Source organism: Aotus nancymaae, unplaced genomic scaffold, assembly GCF_030222135.1.
Source record: "Aotus nancymaae isolate 86718 unplaced genomic scaffold, 86718_ANA_hifiasm-v0.15.2.pri h1tg000076l, whole genome shotgun sequence".
NCBI classification, from domain to species: domain Eukaryota; kingdom Metazoa; phylum Chordata; class Mammalia; order Primates; family Aotidae; genus Aotus; species Aotus nancymaae.
Genome location: NW_026988491.1, coordinates 21185036 through 21204888, shown reverse-complemented (window position 1 = coordinate 21204888; position 19853 = coordinate 21185036). Strand labels below are relative to the sequence as shown.

Here is a 19853-nt window from a genome sequence, read left to right as displayed (position 1 = left end):
AGTACAGCTACATAGGGTAGGGCTTCTAGCAAAAAGGCAAGAAGGCTTTTGAAGAAAGTGTTTAAATTATTTCTAACACTTGCGAATTTTCCTTAAACAAGAAAGGAAACTCTGAAGAGGAAGTTTTCCACTTCCCACACCTGACATGCCCAGTTGGACAGCCTGTTGATTTTCCCTTTTCATAGATCAGAAAACCCTTTGTTATTGTTTTTTAAGATTTAAAAACACTTTATATCAGATATCACTAATCAGAATTCTAAAACCCTCATGGTTTGATTTTTGTCCAATAACAGACTTCTTAATTTTGATTTTTTAATTTTTGTTGTTATTTACATGTTGTTGTTGTCTTGCAGCGTCCAGACCGAAGCATTTGCTGGTATTTATCAATCCATTTGGAGGAAAAGGACAAGGCAAGCGGATATATGAAAGAAAAGTGGCACCGCTGTTCACCTTAGCCTCCATCACCACTGACATCATAGGTAAGGCACACATTCTATATTAACTGTGTAGAAGTAAGTGTGAGTGTGATTCAGGTGTAGTCACTAGAGAAGTTTCTGTTTTTTCCAGACAGTGTCTTACTCTGTTGCCCAGGCTGGAGTGCAGTGGTGCAGTCATGGCTCACTGAACCTTGGCCTCCCTGGCTTACATGATCCTCCTGCCTCAGCCTCCCAAGTAGCTGGGACCACAGCGTGTGCCACCATGCCTGGCGAATTTTTGTATTTTTTGTACTGATAGGGTTTCACCATGTGGCTCAGGCTGGTCTCGAACCCCTGAGCCCAAGCAATCCACCCATCTTGGCCGCCCAAAGTGCTGGGATTACAGGGATGAACCATCATGCCCAGCCCAAGATTTTTATCCTGTAAAATTATTTTAAACAAAATAGAAGGTTTTTTTTACATACCACAATGGGAAGAATATAAAATAAATAACTTAGTATTTTCCATCCAAGTCTCAGCATAGAAAGCTCAAGACAAACCCTAGGAAGATAAAAGGGCAACAATTACGGACAGAAAATTCTCAAAAGAGGAGACATAAAGGATGAGTAAGTCTTAGAAATAATCTCATCAGTAAGGGATATTCAGAATGCACAGTATAGTAAGTAGCACAGTACAAGTGCTGGATGTGGAAAGGTGGGGAGAGACCGTGTTTTGTGAAGCGATGTGAAAAACTCACTTGGCAATGTGGGTTGAGAGCCTGAAAAATGAGGGCGTTTTTGCCCAGTATTTTATGCTTTCTAAATCTTTCCTAGGACACAGTCAAGTGCACAGAGATGGATACACACAGCGGTCCATTGCACTGTTTGTATTATAGTAAAGCACTGGAAACAACTTTATTTCTTTTTATTTTTATTTTGAGAAGGAGTCTTGCTCTGTCACCCAGGCTGGACAGGCTGGAGTGCAGTGCCATGATCTCAACCCACCGAAACCTCCACCTCCCAGGTTGAAGCGATTCTCATGCCTCAGCTTCCCGATGTGGGAAGTAGAAAAGTTCCTCTTTGAAGTTTCCCTTCTTGTTTAAGGAAAATTCATAAGTGTTAGAAATAATAGTTTGTTTTAAACACTTTCTTCGAAAGACTTCTTGCTTTTTGCTAGTAGCCCTATCCTATGTAGCTGTTAGACATGCTTACAGGCACGTAGTACATTCTATGTCCTTGTACTTTAACCAAAATATCCATGCTGGGTGTGCTCACAGGCATGTCCCAGCTCTCCATTGCTTTTACCTGTTTAGAAAAGTTTCAAGTTACTAGCCAATTGAGTTTTAGTTTAGATTGTGAGGTCTGGCTCCAGCCAATGGAGATCAGACACAGCCGTAAGGACGACCCCAAGTGTGTAAGAAATAAATATGTCTGCTTTCCTTTGTTCATTGTACTCTTGTGGCAAAATTGCTAACGGGAGTACCCTTTCTGCAGAAAGTAAAAAGAATTGCTTTGCTGAGAAATCCTTTGTCCCAATACTAATTTTTCTTTGGGACACCAAAAGGAAAAATTTTATACATAACACTGAGTAGCTGGGATTACAGGCATGTGCCACCATGCCCAGTTAATTTTTGTATTTTAGTAGAGACAGGGTTTGACCACATTGGCCAGGCTGGTCTCAAACTCCCCACCTCAGGTGATTTGCCTGTCTTAGCCTCTTAAAGTGCTGGGCTGACAGGCGTGAGCCACTGCACCCAGCCACAAAACAATTTTAAATGCCCCCAAACAAGAGACATAAACATACAATGGTGGTGAATCTGAAGGAGTGTTAGGTTGCACTTTCAGAGGGTCTTTACAAAGAACTTTTAATGATAACAAGGCGATTGGGATATGACAGGAAAACAAGGATACAAAATTGTGTGTACAGCACACTCAGCAGAAGTTGACGTCAGGTGCAGAGCCTGCACTAACATTATCTTCTTACCTCATTTTGGTATAGTCTACAGTTTTGAAAGTAACTTATATAATAAGGAAAACGTATGAAACAGATGTAATCTCTTTCAAAGAAATTCTTATTTGCTGGCAATTAAATGCCAATAACGCTGCATCTTATCTGGTAGACTGTGCCCCAAGAGAGGCCCGTGTTCACGTCCACGAAGGTCAGCCTGATTCCGTCCTATAAGAGTGAACGTAGGATTGAAGAAGGAATTTTATCTAGGAACCACCCCCCACCACCACCCCAAGATGTTACAGGAACTCATTTTAAAAGAATGGATTCTTTGCCTTTTATTTGACATGGGGACTCACAGATGTGAGTATGAACTGTGTGATGCGATTTTTCCCCTGCAGTTACTGAGCATGCCAATCAGGCGAAGGAGACCCTGTATGAGATCAACATGGAAAAATACGACGGGTGAGTAAGCAGCATCGGGATTAAGTCAATTGTTAGTGAAAAAGTTCTGCCCACCTCTGTGTTTCCAAAGCTCCCTTTCCTGAATCTGCCCCTCCCCACCCCCTTTCCCACGCCCACAACCAATTGTAAAAGTAAACACACTTCTTATAGAAAGGCAGGAAAGAAAAGTGCAGAGTCCCGGGCTCCTCCCCGACTGGGCAGGAATGGCTGTTTGCTGCTTCTGTTTCCTTTCGGCCTTTCACAAGACGTGCTTATGTGGCACTGTGTAGACACAAACAAATCAAGCACATTATCGAGAAAGTTTAGATGCTGTCATTTTTACAGTTTGGGATTCTTCTTTTCCCAGAAATTCCTGAAGACTTCCCAAAAGTACTATTTTTAATGCGTCTATCACGTTCCATTATGTGAGCATACCATATTTATTTCGTCTCTCACTTGTAGATGTTCAGGCTCTTTCCAATTTTCGCTCTTAGAATAGCATTCTTGTACATACATCTCTCTGCATACATCTACATGTTTTAAGGTAAATTCCTAGAAATGAAATTAGTCATAGGAGATTAACATTTTAAAATCTCTGCCATGTACTGCCATATTGCTTTCAAAAGAGATTCTATTAACTTACATTCTTTCTTTTTTTTATTTTCTTGAGGTGGAGTTTCGCTCTTGTCACCTAGGCTGGAGTGCAATGGCACGATCACAGCTCACTGCAACCTCCGCCTCCCAAGTTTAAGCGATTCTCCTGCCTCAGTCTCCTGAGTAGCTGGTGTTACAGGTGCCTGCCACTCATGGCCAGCTAATTTTTGTATTTTTAGTAGAGACAGGGTTTTGCCATGTTGGCCAGGCTGGCCTTGGAACTCCTAACCTCAGGTGACCCACCCGACCCACCTCAGCCTCCCAAAGTGCTGGGATTATAGGTGTGAGCCACCACGCCGGCCAACTTACGTTCTTTCTCAAAGTACATTCACTGTCCTTGCCAACATGTTAGGTATTATCACTATAAAATTTCTCTGCTAATTCGACATATGAAAATCTCTGATCTTTTAAGAAATATGTTTATTGGCTATCTGGTTTCTTTGAATTGATTTTTAGGTCTTTGGCCCATTTTCTTCTGTTGGCCATAATTTCAGTCATTTGTTCTTTTATCCAACAAATAATAGGCAATTCATATTTATATTCTGATTTTGTAAGTATTTTTGCTAGTTTTGAAATTGTGTTTTAATTTTGTTTATGGCATTATTTTTTGCCAGTAGAAGTTTTCAAATTCATGTACTCAAGTCTGTCCAGCTCTTTCTACACTGTTCTTTATGATTACAATTTCATTCTTCATCTTGAATTTAGCTATTCCCCTGTAGTTAATTGCCTTGTAATTGGTGGGCTTTTTGTTTTCTTCCCTGTTCCATCTGGAATCTGTGATAATGTGTTATAAATTGCAGTGAATATTTATTGAAATGATCATTCATTCCACAAACATTACTGAGTATCTGCCAGGTCCCAGCACTCTGCTGGTGGTAAGGTTAGAAAGGGAAATGAAAGCAGCCCCTGAACTTAGGTGCTGACAGGGAGAACTCTTTCCTCCCCTCCTAATGCGGGAATGTTCTGGTCATGAGCTCTGGGAAGCAGGCTGCATCTCCACCAACTTTCCCCCCCAACTCCACCCACAGCAGCTCCCCCACACACTCCCCCCCAACTCCACCCACAGCAGCTCCCCCACACACTCCCCCCCAACTCCACCCACAGCAGCTCCCCCACACACTCCCCCACAACTCCACCCACAGCAGCTCCCCCACACAGTCGCCCCCAACTCCACCCACAGCAGCTCCCCCACACACACCCCCCAACTCCACCCACAGCAGCTCCCCCACACACACCCCCCAACTCCACCCACAGCAGCTCCCCCACACACACCCCCCAACTCCACCCACAGCAGCTCCCCCACACACACCCCCCAACTCCACCCACAGCAGCTCCCCCACACACTCCCCCCCAACTCCACCCACAGCAGCTCCCCCACACACACCCCCCAACTCCACCCACAGCAGCTCCCCCACACACACCCCCCAACTCCACCCACAGCAGCTCCCCCACACAGTCGCCCCCAACTCCACCCACAGCAGCTCCCCCACACACACCCCCCAACTCCACCCACAGCAGCTCCCCCACACACACCCCCCAACTCCACCCACAGCAGCTCCCCCACACACTCCCCGCCAACTCCACCCACAGCAGCTCCCCCACACACACCCCCCAACTCCACCCACAGCAGCTCCCCCACACAGTCGCCCCCAACTCCACCCACAGCAGCTCCCCCACACACACCCCCCAACTCCACCCACAGCAGCTCCCCCACACACACCCCCCAACTCCACCCACAGCAGCTCCCCCACACACTCCCCCACAACTCCACCCACAGCAGCTCCCCCACACACACCCCCCAACTCCACCCACAGCAGCTCCCCCACACAGTCGCCCCCAACTCCACCCACAGCAGCTCCCCCACACACACCCCCCAACTCCACCCACAGCAGCTCCCCCACACACACCCCCCAACTCCACCCACAGCAGCTCCCCCACACACTACCCCCAACTCCACCCACAGCAGCTCCTCCACACACTCCACCCCAACTCCACCCACAGCAGCTCCCCCACACACACCCCCCAACTCCACCCACAGCAGCTCCCCCGCAACTCCACCCACAGCAGTTCCTCCACACACTCCACCCCAACTTCACCCACGGCGGCTCCCCCACACACTCTACCCCAACTCCAACCACGGCAGCTCCCCCACAACTCCACCCACAGCAGCTTCCCCACAACTCCACCCACAGTAGCTCCCCCACACACTCCACCCATGGCAGCTCCCCAACACACTCCCCCCAACTCCACCCACGCAGCTCCCCCACACACTCCACCCCAACTCCACCCACGGCAGCTCCCCCACACACTCCCCCCCAACTCCACCCACGGCAGCTCCCCCACACACTCCACCCCAACTCCACCCACGGCAGCTCCCCCACACACTCCACCCCAACTCCACCCACGGCAGCTCCCCCACACACTCCACCCCAACTCCACCCACGGCAGCTCCCCCACACACTCCACCCCAACTCCACCCATGGCAGCTCCCCCACACACTCCACCCCAACTCCACCCACGGCAGCTTCCCCACAACTCCACCCACGGCAGCTCCCCCACACACTCCACCCCAACTCCACCCACAGCAGCTCCCCCACAACTCCACCCACGGCAGCTCCCCCACACAGTCCACCCACAGCAGCTCCCCCACACACTCCCCCCAACTCCACCCACAGCAGCTCCCCCACACACTCCACCCAACTCCACCCACAGCAGCTCCCCCACACAGTCCACCCACAGCAGCTCCCCCACACACTCCCCCCAACTCCACCCACAGCAGCTCCCCCACACACTCCCCCCCAACTCCACCCACAGCAGCTCCCCCACACACTCCCCCCAACTCCACCCACAGCAGCTCCCCCCCAACTCCACCCACAGCAGCTCCCCCACACACTCCCCCCAACTCCACCCACGGCAGCTCCCCCACACACTCCCCCCCAACTCCACCCACAGCAGCTTCCCCACACACTCCCCCCCAACTCCACCCACAGCAGCTCCCCCCCAACTCCACCCACAGCAGCTCCCCCACACACTCCCCCCAACTCCACCCATGGCAGTTCCCCCACGCACTCCCTCCCAACTCCACCCACGGCAGCTCCCCCGTGCACTTTTCCTCCCCAGCTCCACCGGACAGCAGCTTGGCAGGAAGACCATCGTCTTCACTTTTCAGCGGTGATGGCGCTGGTACCTTATTGCACCCACCCTGGCCAGGTGATCAGCCCGTCATGCCATGGGTCTTAACTCCTGAGCACACACCTTCTCTCAAAACCCAGGCACATGCCCTGCAGGAGGCTGGAAGGCCTGACCAGTGAGGGCTGCTCTTCCTGCATCTGAGCTGTCCAGGTGATCTGTGAACTCACAGATGCTACAGCGCACGTTCAAGGATGCCCTGTCCTTGAAAGCACAGCCCCTCTGGGAAGCTGGCCCCAGCGCAAGGTGTAGGCTGTGAGAAGGGCAAAGAACCTTACCATGGGAGCCAGGCCCAAAGTAGGTGCCCTGTGTGGTGGGTGGGTGGTGGGCAGAGATCTCAGCTCTGGAGACTGGCCCAAGCCTGCACAGCCAGACCCGCCGGGGAGTGGGCAGGCACCTTGATGCTGTCGTGCTTGACGGGACCCCTCAGGCTGCACCCTCTAGTCAACTCCCGCCACTCCTCCACGGGCGGCCCTTCCGCGTGCAGCCCTCTCTTCCCAGGTGATGGGAGCTCTCGAGTTGCCGCACGCTACTGGGATACCAGGTGAACCTGAGCCCTGTCCTCCACCTTCCCTCTGGGCTGCAGTGACATGTCTGTCTCCATGCCTGCCCCCTCATTCTGCCGCCTCGGTGTTGGTTCCCTCGTCATCTCGGCATAGGACAGCACGCCCTAAAACCCGTCCTTTCTCCCTTCAGCCACTGCCCCCTTTCTCCACCTCCTCTCCTTAGATTTTCTCATGACCCATTTTGTCCAGCATCTATTCCGTCCCCTCTGCTCTTGCCTTGGGTCCTAAGACCACCTACATGGCTAGGCATTTGCTGCCTGAGCTGGGGTCGTGCTCTTGGCTGAGATTTCTGACCAGGACGCCGCAAGGCTGCACAGCTGACTCAGCCAGGGTGAAACATCCACACGCAGGTGCCTGTGCCTCTCCCGCCATGCGGGCCGCCTGGACTGCACCCTGTCTGCTATCACAAATTCGGCAGCACATATCCGCTGTTCCGGCCCCACAAACTTGAGTCTCGAGACCCAGAGTGTAGTGTTTTTGATGGCGTATTGGCATGCAGGCATTCTCTGCCTAGCAACCCAAATTCCGGACTCACAGAGGGAAAGCCAGTATCTGCCATAAATCTCATTGTTTGTACACGTGGTCTGGGCCAATCAGCAGAGAAGCTCGACCTTATCACTTAGGGACATTTCAGGAGCCACGCTCCCAGACACCTGCCAAGGGCCAGGCGCTCAGGCTGCCCCTCCGGAAGTTGGAAACCTTAGGCCTGCTGCGCTAGGTGGGCGCCCTTGCCGGGGCCCTGACCAACTGTTCCTCCCGCAGCATCGTCTGTGTCGGTGGTGACGGCATGTTCAGCGAGGTGCTGCACGGTCTGATTGGGAGGACGCAGAGGAGTGCCGGGGTCGACCAGAACCACCCCCGGGCCGTGCTGGTCCCCAGCAGCCTCCGGATCGGAATCATTCCCGCGGGTACGGAGCCAGCCTGGCATTCTCTGTTCTCTTTGTTCCCATCCTTAGGAATTGTTCTCTGTAAGCAGCCACCTTGGTCACTTAATAACCCAATTATTCTCCGTTTAGTTCGTACAGATTTCCTAACATTAGGGCCACTCTTGCGGGGATATCACTGAGAGTTTACGACCAATGAAATAAGCACTTGTGGAAAGGAAAGTTCCCCGACTACCCTGAAGGCTGCTTCACTCGCGGCAGGAGAACCCTGCTGCTGGGGTGCAGGTGTGGAGTGGGGAGGCCCCCGGTGCCTGGGAGCAGGTGGGTAGGTTGGTGGGGTGCATTCTGGAAGAGGTGGCTTCTGGATCTGAAGGAACTGGGAGTTAGGGGTGGGTGTGGGCAGAAGGAGTTAGGGTGGGGAGTTGGGAGGAGACTGAGCGGGAGAGGCGGGGGCAGAACCGAGGGCAGGACCTGGAGGAGCTGGGAGCCACTGGGCTGTGTCCTCAAGTGCTGGTTTGGCTTGGTCCACTCAGCGTCCTTCTAGGAAGCACCCTGTTTTTTGAAAAATCACAGTGTTAAGCAAAATCAGGGTGAGGGCCTGAGCGTGGTGAGTTGCAGGCTTTGCAAATGACCTGGCAGGGGATGAGTCGCCTCCATCCTCTCCAGCCCTGTGTCTGACCCCACGAGTGGCGACTGGCTGTGGGCCAGGCTCCAGGCAGACGCCCCATGCCGCAAGGTGCACACCTCCACTCTCCTCACAGCTCTGGGATGTGAGCACCGCGGTCATCCTCATTTTATGGATGACGACAGGAGGCACTGGGGGTGAGGTCACAGGGTTGCCAGATGGAGTGAGAGTTGGAGGCTTAGAGCCCACTTTGCTGCAAAGCAAGGGAAAGGCCAGCCCTCAGGAGGGACAGAGGCTGCAAGCCACCTTCCCAACCCTAACCTGCCTCCGACAGGTGACACTGTGGGCCAGTGTTTACTTGAAGGAGTCATCCTTTAAGCTGAAGCCATGACTCCTTCTTAAAGACAGAGCTTGTGAATAACCGTGTAAAGCAAAGTGTTCCCCATGCATGGTGACGTGGTGGGTGTTTTCAGCATAAAGACTCATTTTTAGGGGGATCTGTGTTAGCATAACATCTCATGAATTACTAATAATTGTTAGCAAACAGTTGACTAAGGTCATGGTTTTAAGTATATATGAAAAGATGATGGTCTATTTAGGACCCTCCCCTTTGGCTTTTGGGGAAGGTTATTTATAGTGGGGGACTTTTTGTAATATCGCCTGATGAGTTTTAGAAGAATGCCGCTCGCCTGAGAAGAGTCCTGTCTGGTGAGAACAGCCCGGCTCCCGGCTGGGAGACACTAAGGGGAGAAATTGTTCTTTAGAAATAGCTCAGTAGAGAAAAAGCTCTCAGCATTCCTTCTTATAACAAGCCTCTCAATTAAACCAAAGCATTACAGAACCATCCCACTGGATCTCGGCGGAACCTCTGCTGGCTGTCCTCCCATCCTGCTCAGGGGTCCTGTGCCGCCGCCGACCTCTCAGTTCCTGGCAGGCCGTTAGGAGTGGGGAGAGCAGAAGAGCTGCCTGGGAGTGGGCGGCTTGGGAGGACCCCTGGGCCCTGGCTGATGTATGTCTTCCCTGCAGGCGGGGAGCTTGGCTTTCACTCGTGTGTCCTCAGTGGGGCACCCAGCCCTGGCACCCAAAGGCCCTCTTAGATGTCTGTTGAATGACTAAACTGAGCACAGCCGTGCAAGGTCAAGCTCTGTGTTCACACACACTCACACTCCACGCTTCTGGCCCCCAAAGGTGCAGAGATCACGGCTTGCCTTTTCATTCGAGACTGGGTCTCATTCTGTCACCTAGTTTGGAGTGCAGTGGCATGATCGTGGCTCACTGCAGCCTCGACTTCCCCAGGCTCAGGTGATCCTCCTGCCTCAGCCTCCTGAGTAGCTGGGACCACAGGTATGCACTACCACACTTGGCTAATTTATTTTTTTGGTATTTTTGTAGAGATGGAGTTTTGCTATGTTGCCCAGGCTAGTCTCAAATTACTGGACTCAAGTGATCCACCAGCCTCTGCCTCCCAAAATGGCAGGATTGAGCCACCATGCCTGGCCAGTCACCACTTGTCTTGCTGGCTGCCGCTGGTTCAAGTGGTGTTCCAATTCTTTGTTTTTGAGTCAGAGTCTCACTCTATTGTCCAGGCTGGAGTGCGGTGGTGCAATCTTGGCTCACTGCAACCTCTGCCTCCTGGGCTCAAGCTATTCTCCTGCCTCAACCTCCCGAGTAGCTGAGACTACAGGTGTGTACCACAATGCCTGGCTGATTTTGTATTTTTAGGAGGGATGGGGTTTTGCTGTGTTGGCCAGGCTGGTCTCAAACTCCTGGCCTTAAGTGATCTGCCTGCCTTGGCCTCTCAAAGTGCTGGGATTACAGGCGTGAGCCACTGCACCCAGCCCATTCCAATTTAATGACTCAGGCAACCAAAGTTCGTGGCGTTGCACGTGTCTCCAAGGCCACATGTGCCTGAGATCAAGGCTGCATCTCCCGCTCTCTTCACCTCAGGCCCCTCAGTCCCTTCCTTTTCCTGTTCTCTGCATCTTCCACACTCATGAAGGACCCTGGCCCTGCGCACGTGAGGCAATCAGAGGCTCCAAATGATGATTCCCTCGTGGACAGGCCTTGACGTGGAGTCTCTGGGCCCGATTAATTCTCTCATAAAGGCCACAGCTCTCTAGACCACCCACAGGCTGGGAGGGGGAATCTCCCAAAACCTGGCGCAGCCTGGAGGTTTGTCTGTGGTTTACCTTTTATCCCATCTGATAGGCCAGGTATACTGCCTTATTCGCTATCTTTATTTACTGTCTTTGTTTGTATTGCTTTTATTGCTGAGACCACGCTGCTTTTCACAGGTCCTCTGCTGTTTGCACTTTGAGCTTTTGTAAACCTCCCTTGCCTGGCTTAGTCCGAGTTCCCGAGTTCCCCGTGGGGAAGTGAGAGGGCATTGTCGCTTTCTAATTGATCGTAACTTTGTTTATGTGTCATTTGCCTTCATTGGTTTTTATGTTTTACAACTCTTTTCCAAATTAGGTTTTTGTCTTTCAACTTTGTATGCGGTGTGATCTGGATTTCATGAATTCTGTTTTTCTACATTCTAATCTATGCTGTGTAGTTCTTACCTTGTTTGCAAGAAATCTGCCTTTTGTCACTGTTTGTCAACGGCAGCGCTAAACCCTAAAACCCTCAGCTCTTAAAATCCAAAAAGAGCTCAGGAGCTGAGTCTAGTGGCTCAGGAGCGCTCCGGGTGCTGCAGGCTGCACTTCCCCGTGGTCAGGGTGGGGGTGCCGCTGTGTGCCCCGCCGTCCTCTAGGCCTTGGCCTTGACGTCTGCCCCAGGAGAGGACGACAGGCAGCCCACCAAATGTCAGCATAAAAGCCTTTCCCAGGGTGGGAAAGGCAGTGCAGCAAATGCCGCTGCGGGGAGCGTTCTCGGAGAGGGTCTCTTTGCGGCCCCTGTCCATGGGTGTCCAGGATGCCTTTCTGAGAGGTGACAGGTGAGGGGCCTCGGCCAGGAGTCAGCTGGTGCAGAGGGCAGCCAGTGGGAGGAACTGGGGGTATTGGGGACGAGGAAGCCAGTGTGGCTGGGATGGGGGTGGAGGGTCAGGGCAGGGCCCAAGGGGGCTCTGATACTGCTCTCTGCATGTGGTCCTAGGAGAACGTGGGCCCCGATGAGAAGGCTGGTGGTTTGGATGGTAGGGGTGCTGTACGGGGTCTGAGACTCTGGGGTGTAGCAGATGGGGGCGCTGCATGGAGTCGCTGAGACATGGCATAGCCTTGAGTGGAGGAATAAGGGTGAGGGAGGCACCCTAGGGTGGCCCTGTAACAGTCGCCATGGCAACCTGGGGACCAGCTTGGGAGCACAAGAAATGTAAGTGAGACCTGGCAGCCACAAACCCCATGGCAGGCCGCCTGGGCGTGCGTGGCCAGCCGGTGGTGGCAGCAGGTACCCAGACTCACTCACTCCAGGGTTCCAGTCCCTAGAAGGTGGAGAGGTCACTGCTTGTCTTGCTGATTGGGGGGAGGAGGGGCAGGTGATCCAGAGGGTGTGGAGCAGCCTCGGTGGAGGGCTGCCTCGGGGACACATGTCACAGCAACGTCATCTAGCATGTTTTTACCTTTCAAGTCTCTTCCAAACACATATTAATTTAGTTGCATTAGCAAATCTATAGGAAGAAGAAATCGTCATTGGGTACTTCTTCAGGTGTTAGCCCTTAGCTGCATCTGTGGCTGGTAACTTCAGCCGGCCTTGCCTGTTAATGAACTGAGGCACAGAGAGGCTTGAGGAGATGATGTGTGTGCTGGGAGCAACCTCCCTGGATCCCGGTCCTTCCCGCTGGAACGGGAGCGTGTGGTCTTTACTCCGGTGGCGGCCGTGCTGGCCGGTGGATGAGGACCTCGTGCGCTCAGTTGCGTCGGGAATGTTGAGGGCCAGCCCAGCTACTCTCTCAGCGTGGGTGGTCACTGGGGATACAAATCGTTCTTTTGAGCTCCGGTCCTCAGAGGGCGGGCCATGCGGTCGGCCGGTCAGCCGGGCCAGCTGCAGCTTCCCTTTCATCTGAGCCAGTGAAGCGCAGGATAAAAAGATGCATAGCCACAGCTGGCCATGTCCACAGGGCTGAAGCAGGGACTTGAGCTGCCTGTCCTGGTATTAAGATCTCAAGTAGGCCGGGTGAGGTGGCTCACACCTGTAATCCCAGCACTTTGGGAGGCCGAGGCGGGCGGATCACGAGGTCAGGAGATCGAGACCATCCTGGCCAACATGGTGAAACCCTGTCTCTACTGAAATACAAGAAAATTAGCTGGGTGTTGTGATGCACGCTTGTAGTCCCAGCTACTCAGGAGGCTGAGGCAGGAGAATTGCTTGAACCTGGGAGGCAGAAGTTGCAGTGAACCGAGATTGTACCACTGCACTCTAGCCTAGTGAGAGACTGAGATTCCGTCTCAAAAAAAAAAAAATCTCAAGTAATGGCAGTGTGTGACCTTCGCCGCATCCAGCCGCTTCAAGTGTTTATGAAAAATTCTAGGCTTTCCTCAGTGTTTCCTTTCTGTCCTTATGGCATGAAATTTGTTTCTTTGATGAAGTTGGCCCATAGTGTTTGACTGCATCATGCACGCCTGCTACCTGCTCTGTCCCAGCCTGGGGCGACTGGGGGCGTCATGTTGAGGGAAGGAGACCCATGCTGAGCCAGATCAGTTGGGGAGGGCAGCGGAGAGGGTGGCACGGGGACTCGGGACAGACACCGGGGACCCACGGCACCCGGCTTTGGGCGTGAGGAAAAACAAAAAAAAAAGAGTCATGCCTGTAATCTTAAAGGTTCACTTACACATTTTTTACTTTTTGGTTTTTTTTGAAATGGTCTCACTCTGTCACCCAGGTTGGAGTGCAGTGGTACGATCTCGGCTCACTGCAACCTCCACCTCCTGTGTTGCAGTGATTCCCCTGCCTCAGGCTCCCAGGTAGCTAGGATTACAGGTGCCCGGCTAATTGCTTGTATTTGTAATAGAGACAGGGTTTCACCATGTTGGCCAGGCTCCTCTCAAACGCCTGACCTCAGGTGATCTACCCGCCTCGACCTCCCAAAGTGCTGGGATTACAGGCGTCAGCGACTGCACCTGGCCACTTTTTGTCTCATTTTTGAAGTGAGATGTCACTCAAGTGTGGGTTAAGATTTAACACAAAAGACAGACACGTGTTTAAAATGCACGTATACCTACGTGTGCCAGCCCTTGGGCCGTCAGCCTGCTGAGACCACTAACGAGGGCCCTTCTGCGCAGTCTGGTCTCGGAGATCACCAGGAGGGCTGTGGTCCAGCACCTGCATTGGGAACCCAAACTTCCAGGTGTCATCAGAGGTCACCAATAATGAGAGGCCTGTGGACTCTCTGGGGGCTGAGGCAGTCCCTGGGGACCTGCAGCGCCCAGGCCAGCCCGTCTGTGCCTGATCATGCTTTGGGCCACTCCCTAGTGAGTGGTGTCATGGGTGTGGCAACATTAGACCTGCTAGATGCTGTCACAAGGTTGGTTCCAGGGAGAGCCAGTCCCGGTGTTTCAACTACCCGGCACAGGTGCCGAATGTTTGGGCTGCCCGGCCTCGTCCTGGACCTACCGAGTGAGGAACTTGGGTGTTGGAGCCTCCAGAATCACTTACAGACAGGTCCTCAGGATAGTCTTGCCCCTGCAGGCTGGAGAATAGCAGCCCCAGCTGTGACCTGGTCGGAGTGAGACAGCCTCTGGGAGGATCAGCAGCCTTACTGCCGTGCCGCGGTCACCCCCGCCCAGCTGCAGCGCGGTTCTGCAAAGCCACCCTCTGCAGCACTCTGAGGCCACGCCGTGGTTGCCCCCTGTATGGGGGAGAAAGCAGAGCCCCGACCCTGGTCATGCATCTGCTGGCATGGTCACTGGGTGCAGAGTGCGGGCAGCGGGTCCCTGCAGGTGCGTCAGCTGGCGGCGGCCACTCCTTGTGAATCGGAGGTCAGCCTGCTCCTCCTTCAAGTGTGGCACTGTTGCTGGAGACGGTGTCTTGGTGTGAAAGCCTCTCTAGTGCTGTTTTCCTGTGACCGCAGTTGACCTACTTTTTCAGGCCTCCGAAGATGGCCTGGGTGGGCTCCTTTAGCCCTTGTGGTCCGGGCCATGGGGTGCCGCTGCCATCTGGGGGGTCCCCTGTAAGACAGGCTTCAGGAGCCACCTCGATGCTTGCAGTGCCATGTCCTAAGCAACTCCAAAGGGTGCCACTTGATATTGTTGCAAGATTAATCTCGATTTTTTTTTTTTTGAGACAGAGTCTAGCTCTGTTGCCCAGGCTGGAGTGCAGTGGCACGATCTTGGCTCACTGCAGCCTTCGCCTCCCAGGATCGAGTGATTCTCCTGCTTCAGCCTTCCAAGGAGCTGGGATTACAGGTGCATGCCATTACACCTGTCTTTTAAGTAGAGACGGAGTTTCACCACATTGGCCAGGCTGGTCTTGAACTCCTGACCTCAAGTGATCCACCCACCTCAGCCTCCCAAAGTGTTGGGATTACAGGCGTGAGCCACCACCCCAGCCCAATCTCAATATCCTTGAGGAATCAATGCTAATATTACCAATATCCATTTTGTAGGTAAATTCTATTTATTCCTTAGTGTTGGTTGACTCTAGGGCCGTGGAAGGAAAGGAATGAGGAACGACTCACTGAATCGGGAGACGATGACAATTCCAGGTCATTCCAATGATTTTCAGGACCTTCCGTCTCCCTTTACAGGGTCCACGGACTGTGTGTGCTACTCCACGGTGGGCACCAGCGACGCGGAAACCTCAGCGCTGCACATTGTTGTCGGTGAGCCTCCTCCGCCCGTGGGTGTCTCTGCGCCGCCCCAGAGATGCCAGGGTACCCGGGCCTCCTGCACCCCAGGCCTGTCCTGCTCTGGTCCCTGTCTTGTGTTCTGGCTGCTGCCGCCCTGTCCTGGAGCATGGGTCACGCTGTGTCCCCTGCTCTGCTCTCTGCACTGTGATCCCACTCGGCACCCAGCTTTGAGGCCATCTTGTCAGAACAGCCTTTCTAGGGCACGCCCAGTGTGGCCCAAGCTCTTTCCCACAGAATCCACTGCATGTGTGATGCCCTCCTTCGGCTCACCTGACTCCCGCGCCCCTCCTCCAGAGGCTGCTGTCCCGAGGCTCAGAAGCCGCCGTGTCCTGCCCTGGTGCCTGTGACCGTGGGCGTGGGCATGGCCGTGGCCGTGGCCGTGGGCGCCATGCCCGGGCGGACGCTGTGGAAGGCATGCCTGTATGAGGCTGTGAAGTTTCAGTCCAGGACACAGCCCCAGTCAGGAAGAGCAGGAGGGACTGCCCATGGCCCTCAGCACAGTGGGCCCCGGCATGACACGTCTTTAGTACCCTTGCCTGTTACTCATCCCAGTACACAGGCTTACTGCACCTCACCTAAGTCACAGAAATTGTGTATTTTAAAATAGCCACTTAGGTTTGTTTTGTTTTATTTTTTGAGACAGAGTCTCGCTCTGTCTCCCAGACAGGAGTGCAATGGCACTATCTCGGCTCACCACAACCTCAGCCTCCCAAGCGATTCTCCTGCCTCAGCCTCCTGAGTAGCTGGGATTATAGCCGCGCACCACCATGCCTGGCTAATTTTTTTTTTTTTTTTGAGATGGAGCCGTGCTCTGTCGCCCAGGCTGGAGTGCAGTGGTGCAATCTCAGCTCACTGCAGCGTCTGCCCCCTGGGTTCCAGTGATTCTTCTTTCTCAGCCTCCTGGGTAGCTGGGATTACAGGTATACACCACCATACTTGGCTAATTTTTGTATTTTTAGTAGAGAGGGTTTTGCCATGTTGGCCAGGCTAGTCTCAAACTTCTGACCTCAGGTGATCCACCCGCCTTGGCCTTACAAAGTGCTGGGATTACAGGTGTGAACAACTGCACCTGGCCTAATTTTGTATTTTTAGTAGAGACGGGGTTTCACTATGTTGGCCAGACTGGTCTTGAACTCCTGACCTCAGGTAATCCGCCTGCTTCGGCTTCCCAAAGTGCTGGGATTACAGGCGTGAGCCATAGCGCCCAGCCAGGATTTTTTTTTTCTTTGAGACAGGGTCTCACTCTGTCACCCTGGCTGGAGTGTAGTGGCATGATCATGACTCACTGCAGCCTTGACCTCCAGAACTCAAGCAGTCCTCCCACCTCAGTCTCCTAAGTAGCTGTGATTACAAAGGTGCACCACCACACCTGGCTAATTTTTGTATTTTTTGTAGAGACAGGTTCTCCCTGTGTCTCAAACTTCTGGGCTCAAGTGATCCTCTCACCTTGGCCTCCCAAAGTGCTGGGATTATAGGCGTGAGCCACCATGTCCAGTCTACTTCTGATTTTGTATTTTATTTATTTATTTTATTATTATTGAGACAGAGTTTCGCTCTTCTTGCCCAGGCTGGAGTGCAGTGCTGAGATCTTGGCTCACTGCAACCTCTGCCTCTCCAGGTTCAAGCGATTCTCCTGCCTCAGCCTCCCACATACTTGATATTACAGGTGCCTGCCACCACGCCCTGCTAATTTTGTAATTTTAGTAGATACAGGGTTTCACTATGTTGGCCAGGCTGATCTTGAACACCTGACCTCAGGTGATCCACCCACCTCAGCCTCCCAAAGTGCTGGGATTACAGGCATGAGCCACCATGCCTGGCCTATTTTATTTTGACAGGGAGTCTCACTCTGTGGCCCAGGCTGGAGTGCAGTGGTTTGATCTGGCCTCACTGCAACCTCTGCCTCCTTGGTTCAAGCGATTCTCCTGTTTCAGGGTCCCGAGTAGTTGGGATTACAGGCACATGGCACCACACCTGGCTAATTTTTGTGTTTTTAGTAGAGACAAGGTTCCACCATTTTGGCCAGGCTGGTCTTGAACTCCTGACCTCAGGTGACAGGTAATCTGCCCTCCTCAGCCTCCCAAAGGGCTGGGATTACAGGTGTGAACTACTGTGCCCTGCTTGATTTTGTATTTTAAAATGCCATGTACTGTTTCTTCATTCTCAAACCACCATCCTTTCAGTTAATGACATTTCACAAGCCTCACTGTTACACTCTTGTCTGTCCCCACAGGACAGCTCTCCTAGCCTGTTTTGGAAATTTGGGTCATTTGAATTAAAAATATGGCATCCAACACCCCAAGAGAGAGAATCCTGGGCATTGAATGTGTTCTGTTTGTTTCACACTATTTTTAAGTAACTCCCACGTTTGCAAAGTGCTATTGAAGGGGCCGGGGTGGAGGGGCGGGGCGGGGCCGGGGTGGAGGGGCGGGGCCGGAAGGGAGGCTGTGTTCCTCACGGGGCTTCTCTCCCGCAGGGGACTCGCTGGCCATGGACGTGTCCTCGGTCCACCACAACAGCACGCTCCTCCGCTACTCCGTGTCCCTGCTGGGCTATGGCTTCTATGGGGACATCATCAAGGACAGTGAGAAGAAACGGTGGCTGGGTCTTGCCAGATACGACTTTTCAGGTAACTCCCCTCTGCTCCCGCCCCAACCACCTTCACAGACGTGGCCCGACTGAGTCCAGGAAGCACCATCAGAGCGGGGCGCCCACCTGCGTACAGACGGGAAGCTAAGGGCCTTGCGAAATGTGCGGTGGCCAGAATGTGGTGAGGTCTGGGCTGGAACGGGGATTGCTGTGAACCAGATCCTACCCCCTGGACCCGAGCATAAGCCACAGGATAGCCACCATGATGCGCGCAGTCCCCGCCCGAAGCCCAGGTGCTGGAACCCTGAGGCCCAGGCCACCAGCCTCTCACATCCGTTAGGCAGGTGACACAGGCCGCCCCACACAGTTCAAGTGGAAGTATTAATTGGAAAAAAAAATCGTTTTGTACATATATTTTTAATTTTTTTTTTTGAGGCATGGTCTCCATCTGTCACTCAGGCTAGAATGCAGCAGCACAATCACGGTTCACTGCAGCCTTGACCTCCTGGGATCACGCAATTCTCCCATGTCAGCCTCCTGAGTAGCTGGATGACAGAGCGAGACTCTATCTCAAAAAAAAAGTAGAATTTCAGCCTGGGCAACATAGGGAGACCCCATCTCCACAGAAATTAAAAACAAAATTAGCTGGGCACTCTGGTTACTCAAGAGGCTGAGGCAAGAGGATCCCTTGAGCATAGAAGGTCAAGGCTGCAGTGAGCAGAGATTGGGCCACTGCACGCCAGCTGGGGTGACAAAGCCAGAGCCTGTCTCAAAAAAAAAAAAAAAAAAAAAAAGGAAAGAAGAAAATATGTAGAACGTGAGGTTTACCATTACCATTCTTGCTGCCCAGCTCTCCCGGCTCTGTACAGTTCACTTTCAGATAAATCTGTATCAAATTAAATCAAGTAATTCCTGATACTAAAATCTTAACCCTTTTTTTATGAGAGAAAGAAATAGTAATCCGGTAAACTTTACGAAGCTTAAAAAGATCTAATGAAATTAAAAACTAGTGTGGCTTGAAAATTAAAACCTAAGAAATGAAGTTAGGTATTTATCTAAAGTTTGTTAAGAAGGGGAATGCTGAGAAAATTAGAGAAGCCACAAGGATTTTAGGAAGCGATTTGGGTTGTGCCATTCGCCTGGCCGCACTTTGTAGAGCCCGATGTGGCTCTGTCCAGCAAGGCCCCTGGGACGCCCCCTCCCCCCACCTGCCTGCTGCCCCTGTCCTCTCTCGGCCCTCAGCCCATCATTGCAGGCAGTGGCTGCAGCTCTGTCCCTCCTACCAGGATGAGAGCCCCGAGGCAGGAGGCACCTTCCCGGTCTCGGGATCCCCATCCTGGTCTGAGATGCTCTCACTAAGGTGGGATTGGATTCAGTGGCTGTGAGGCAGAAAGCGTCCTGTTGTTCTGGGCAGTACAGAGGGCATGGAAGGAGAACGAGCGTGTGGAAATGACACACTCTGTGGAGACACGTGGAGTTTTAGGTACCAGTAGGACATCTGGGGCCCATCAAAATTGGAAGTCGGTGAGGGGCCCCCCGGAGGCTACATCTGGGTGATGAGGCAGCTGCCCCGCCCAGCCCCCTGCACTTGAGCGAGGAGCTGGCTTGGAAGGTTGCTGACCGGTGGGTCAGCCTCCTCCCAGGGCCCTGGACACGACGTCCCCGTGGGACCCCCATGGGAGGAGCAGGAGAGAGGCCAGAGCCACCATGCAGGGAAGTGGAGTTGCAGCCACCTGGAAGGGCCTGCCCGACGGGGCA

The 19853-nt window shown here is 52.9% G+C and overlaps 1 protein-coding gene across 5 annotated transcripts in view; it reads left to right on the top strand.

Moving 5' to 3' along the window:
- CERK (ceramide kinase) overlaps positions 1 to 19853 on the top strand; it is an 84533-nt gene that overhangs the window by 53720 nt on the left and 10960 nt on the right. For all 5 annotated transcript variants that reach the window (XR_010339407.1, XM_012449447.3, XM_012449446.3 and 2 more), the window contains 5 exons: positions 354 to 479; positions 2765 to 2828; positions 7979 to 8124; positions 15405 to 15479; positions 17983 to 18135. Coding sequence is in view for 4 of the 5 variants with exons in the window: in XM_012449447.3 (XP_012304870.1) it covers positions 354 to 479; positions 2765 to 2828; positions 7979 to 8124; positions 15405 to 15479; positions 17983 to 18135 (564 nt within the window). In the remaining variant the exon portion in view is untranslated. The remainder of the gene's footprint in view (positions 1 to 353; positions 480 to 2764; positions 2829 to 7978; positions 8125 to 15404; positions 15480 to 17982; positions 18136 to 19853) is intronic.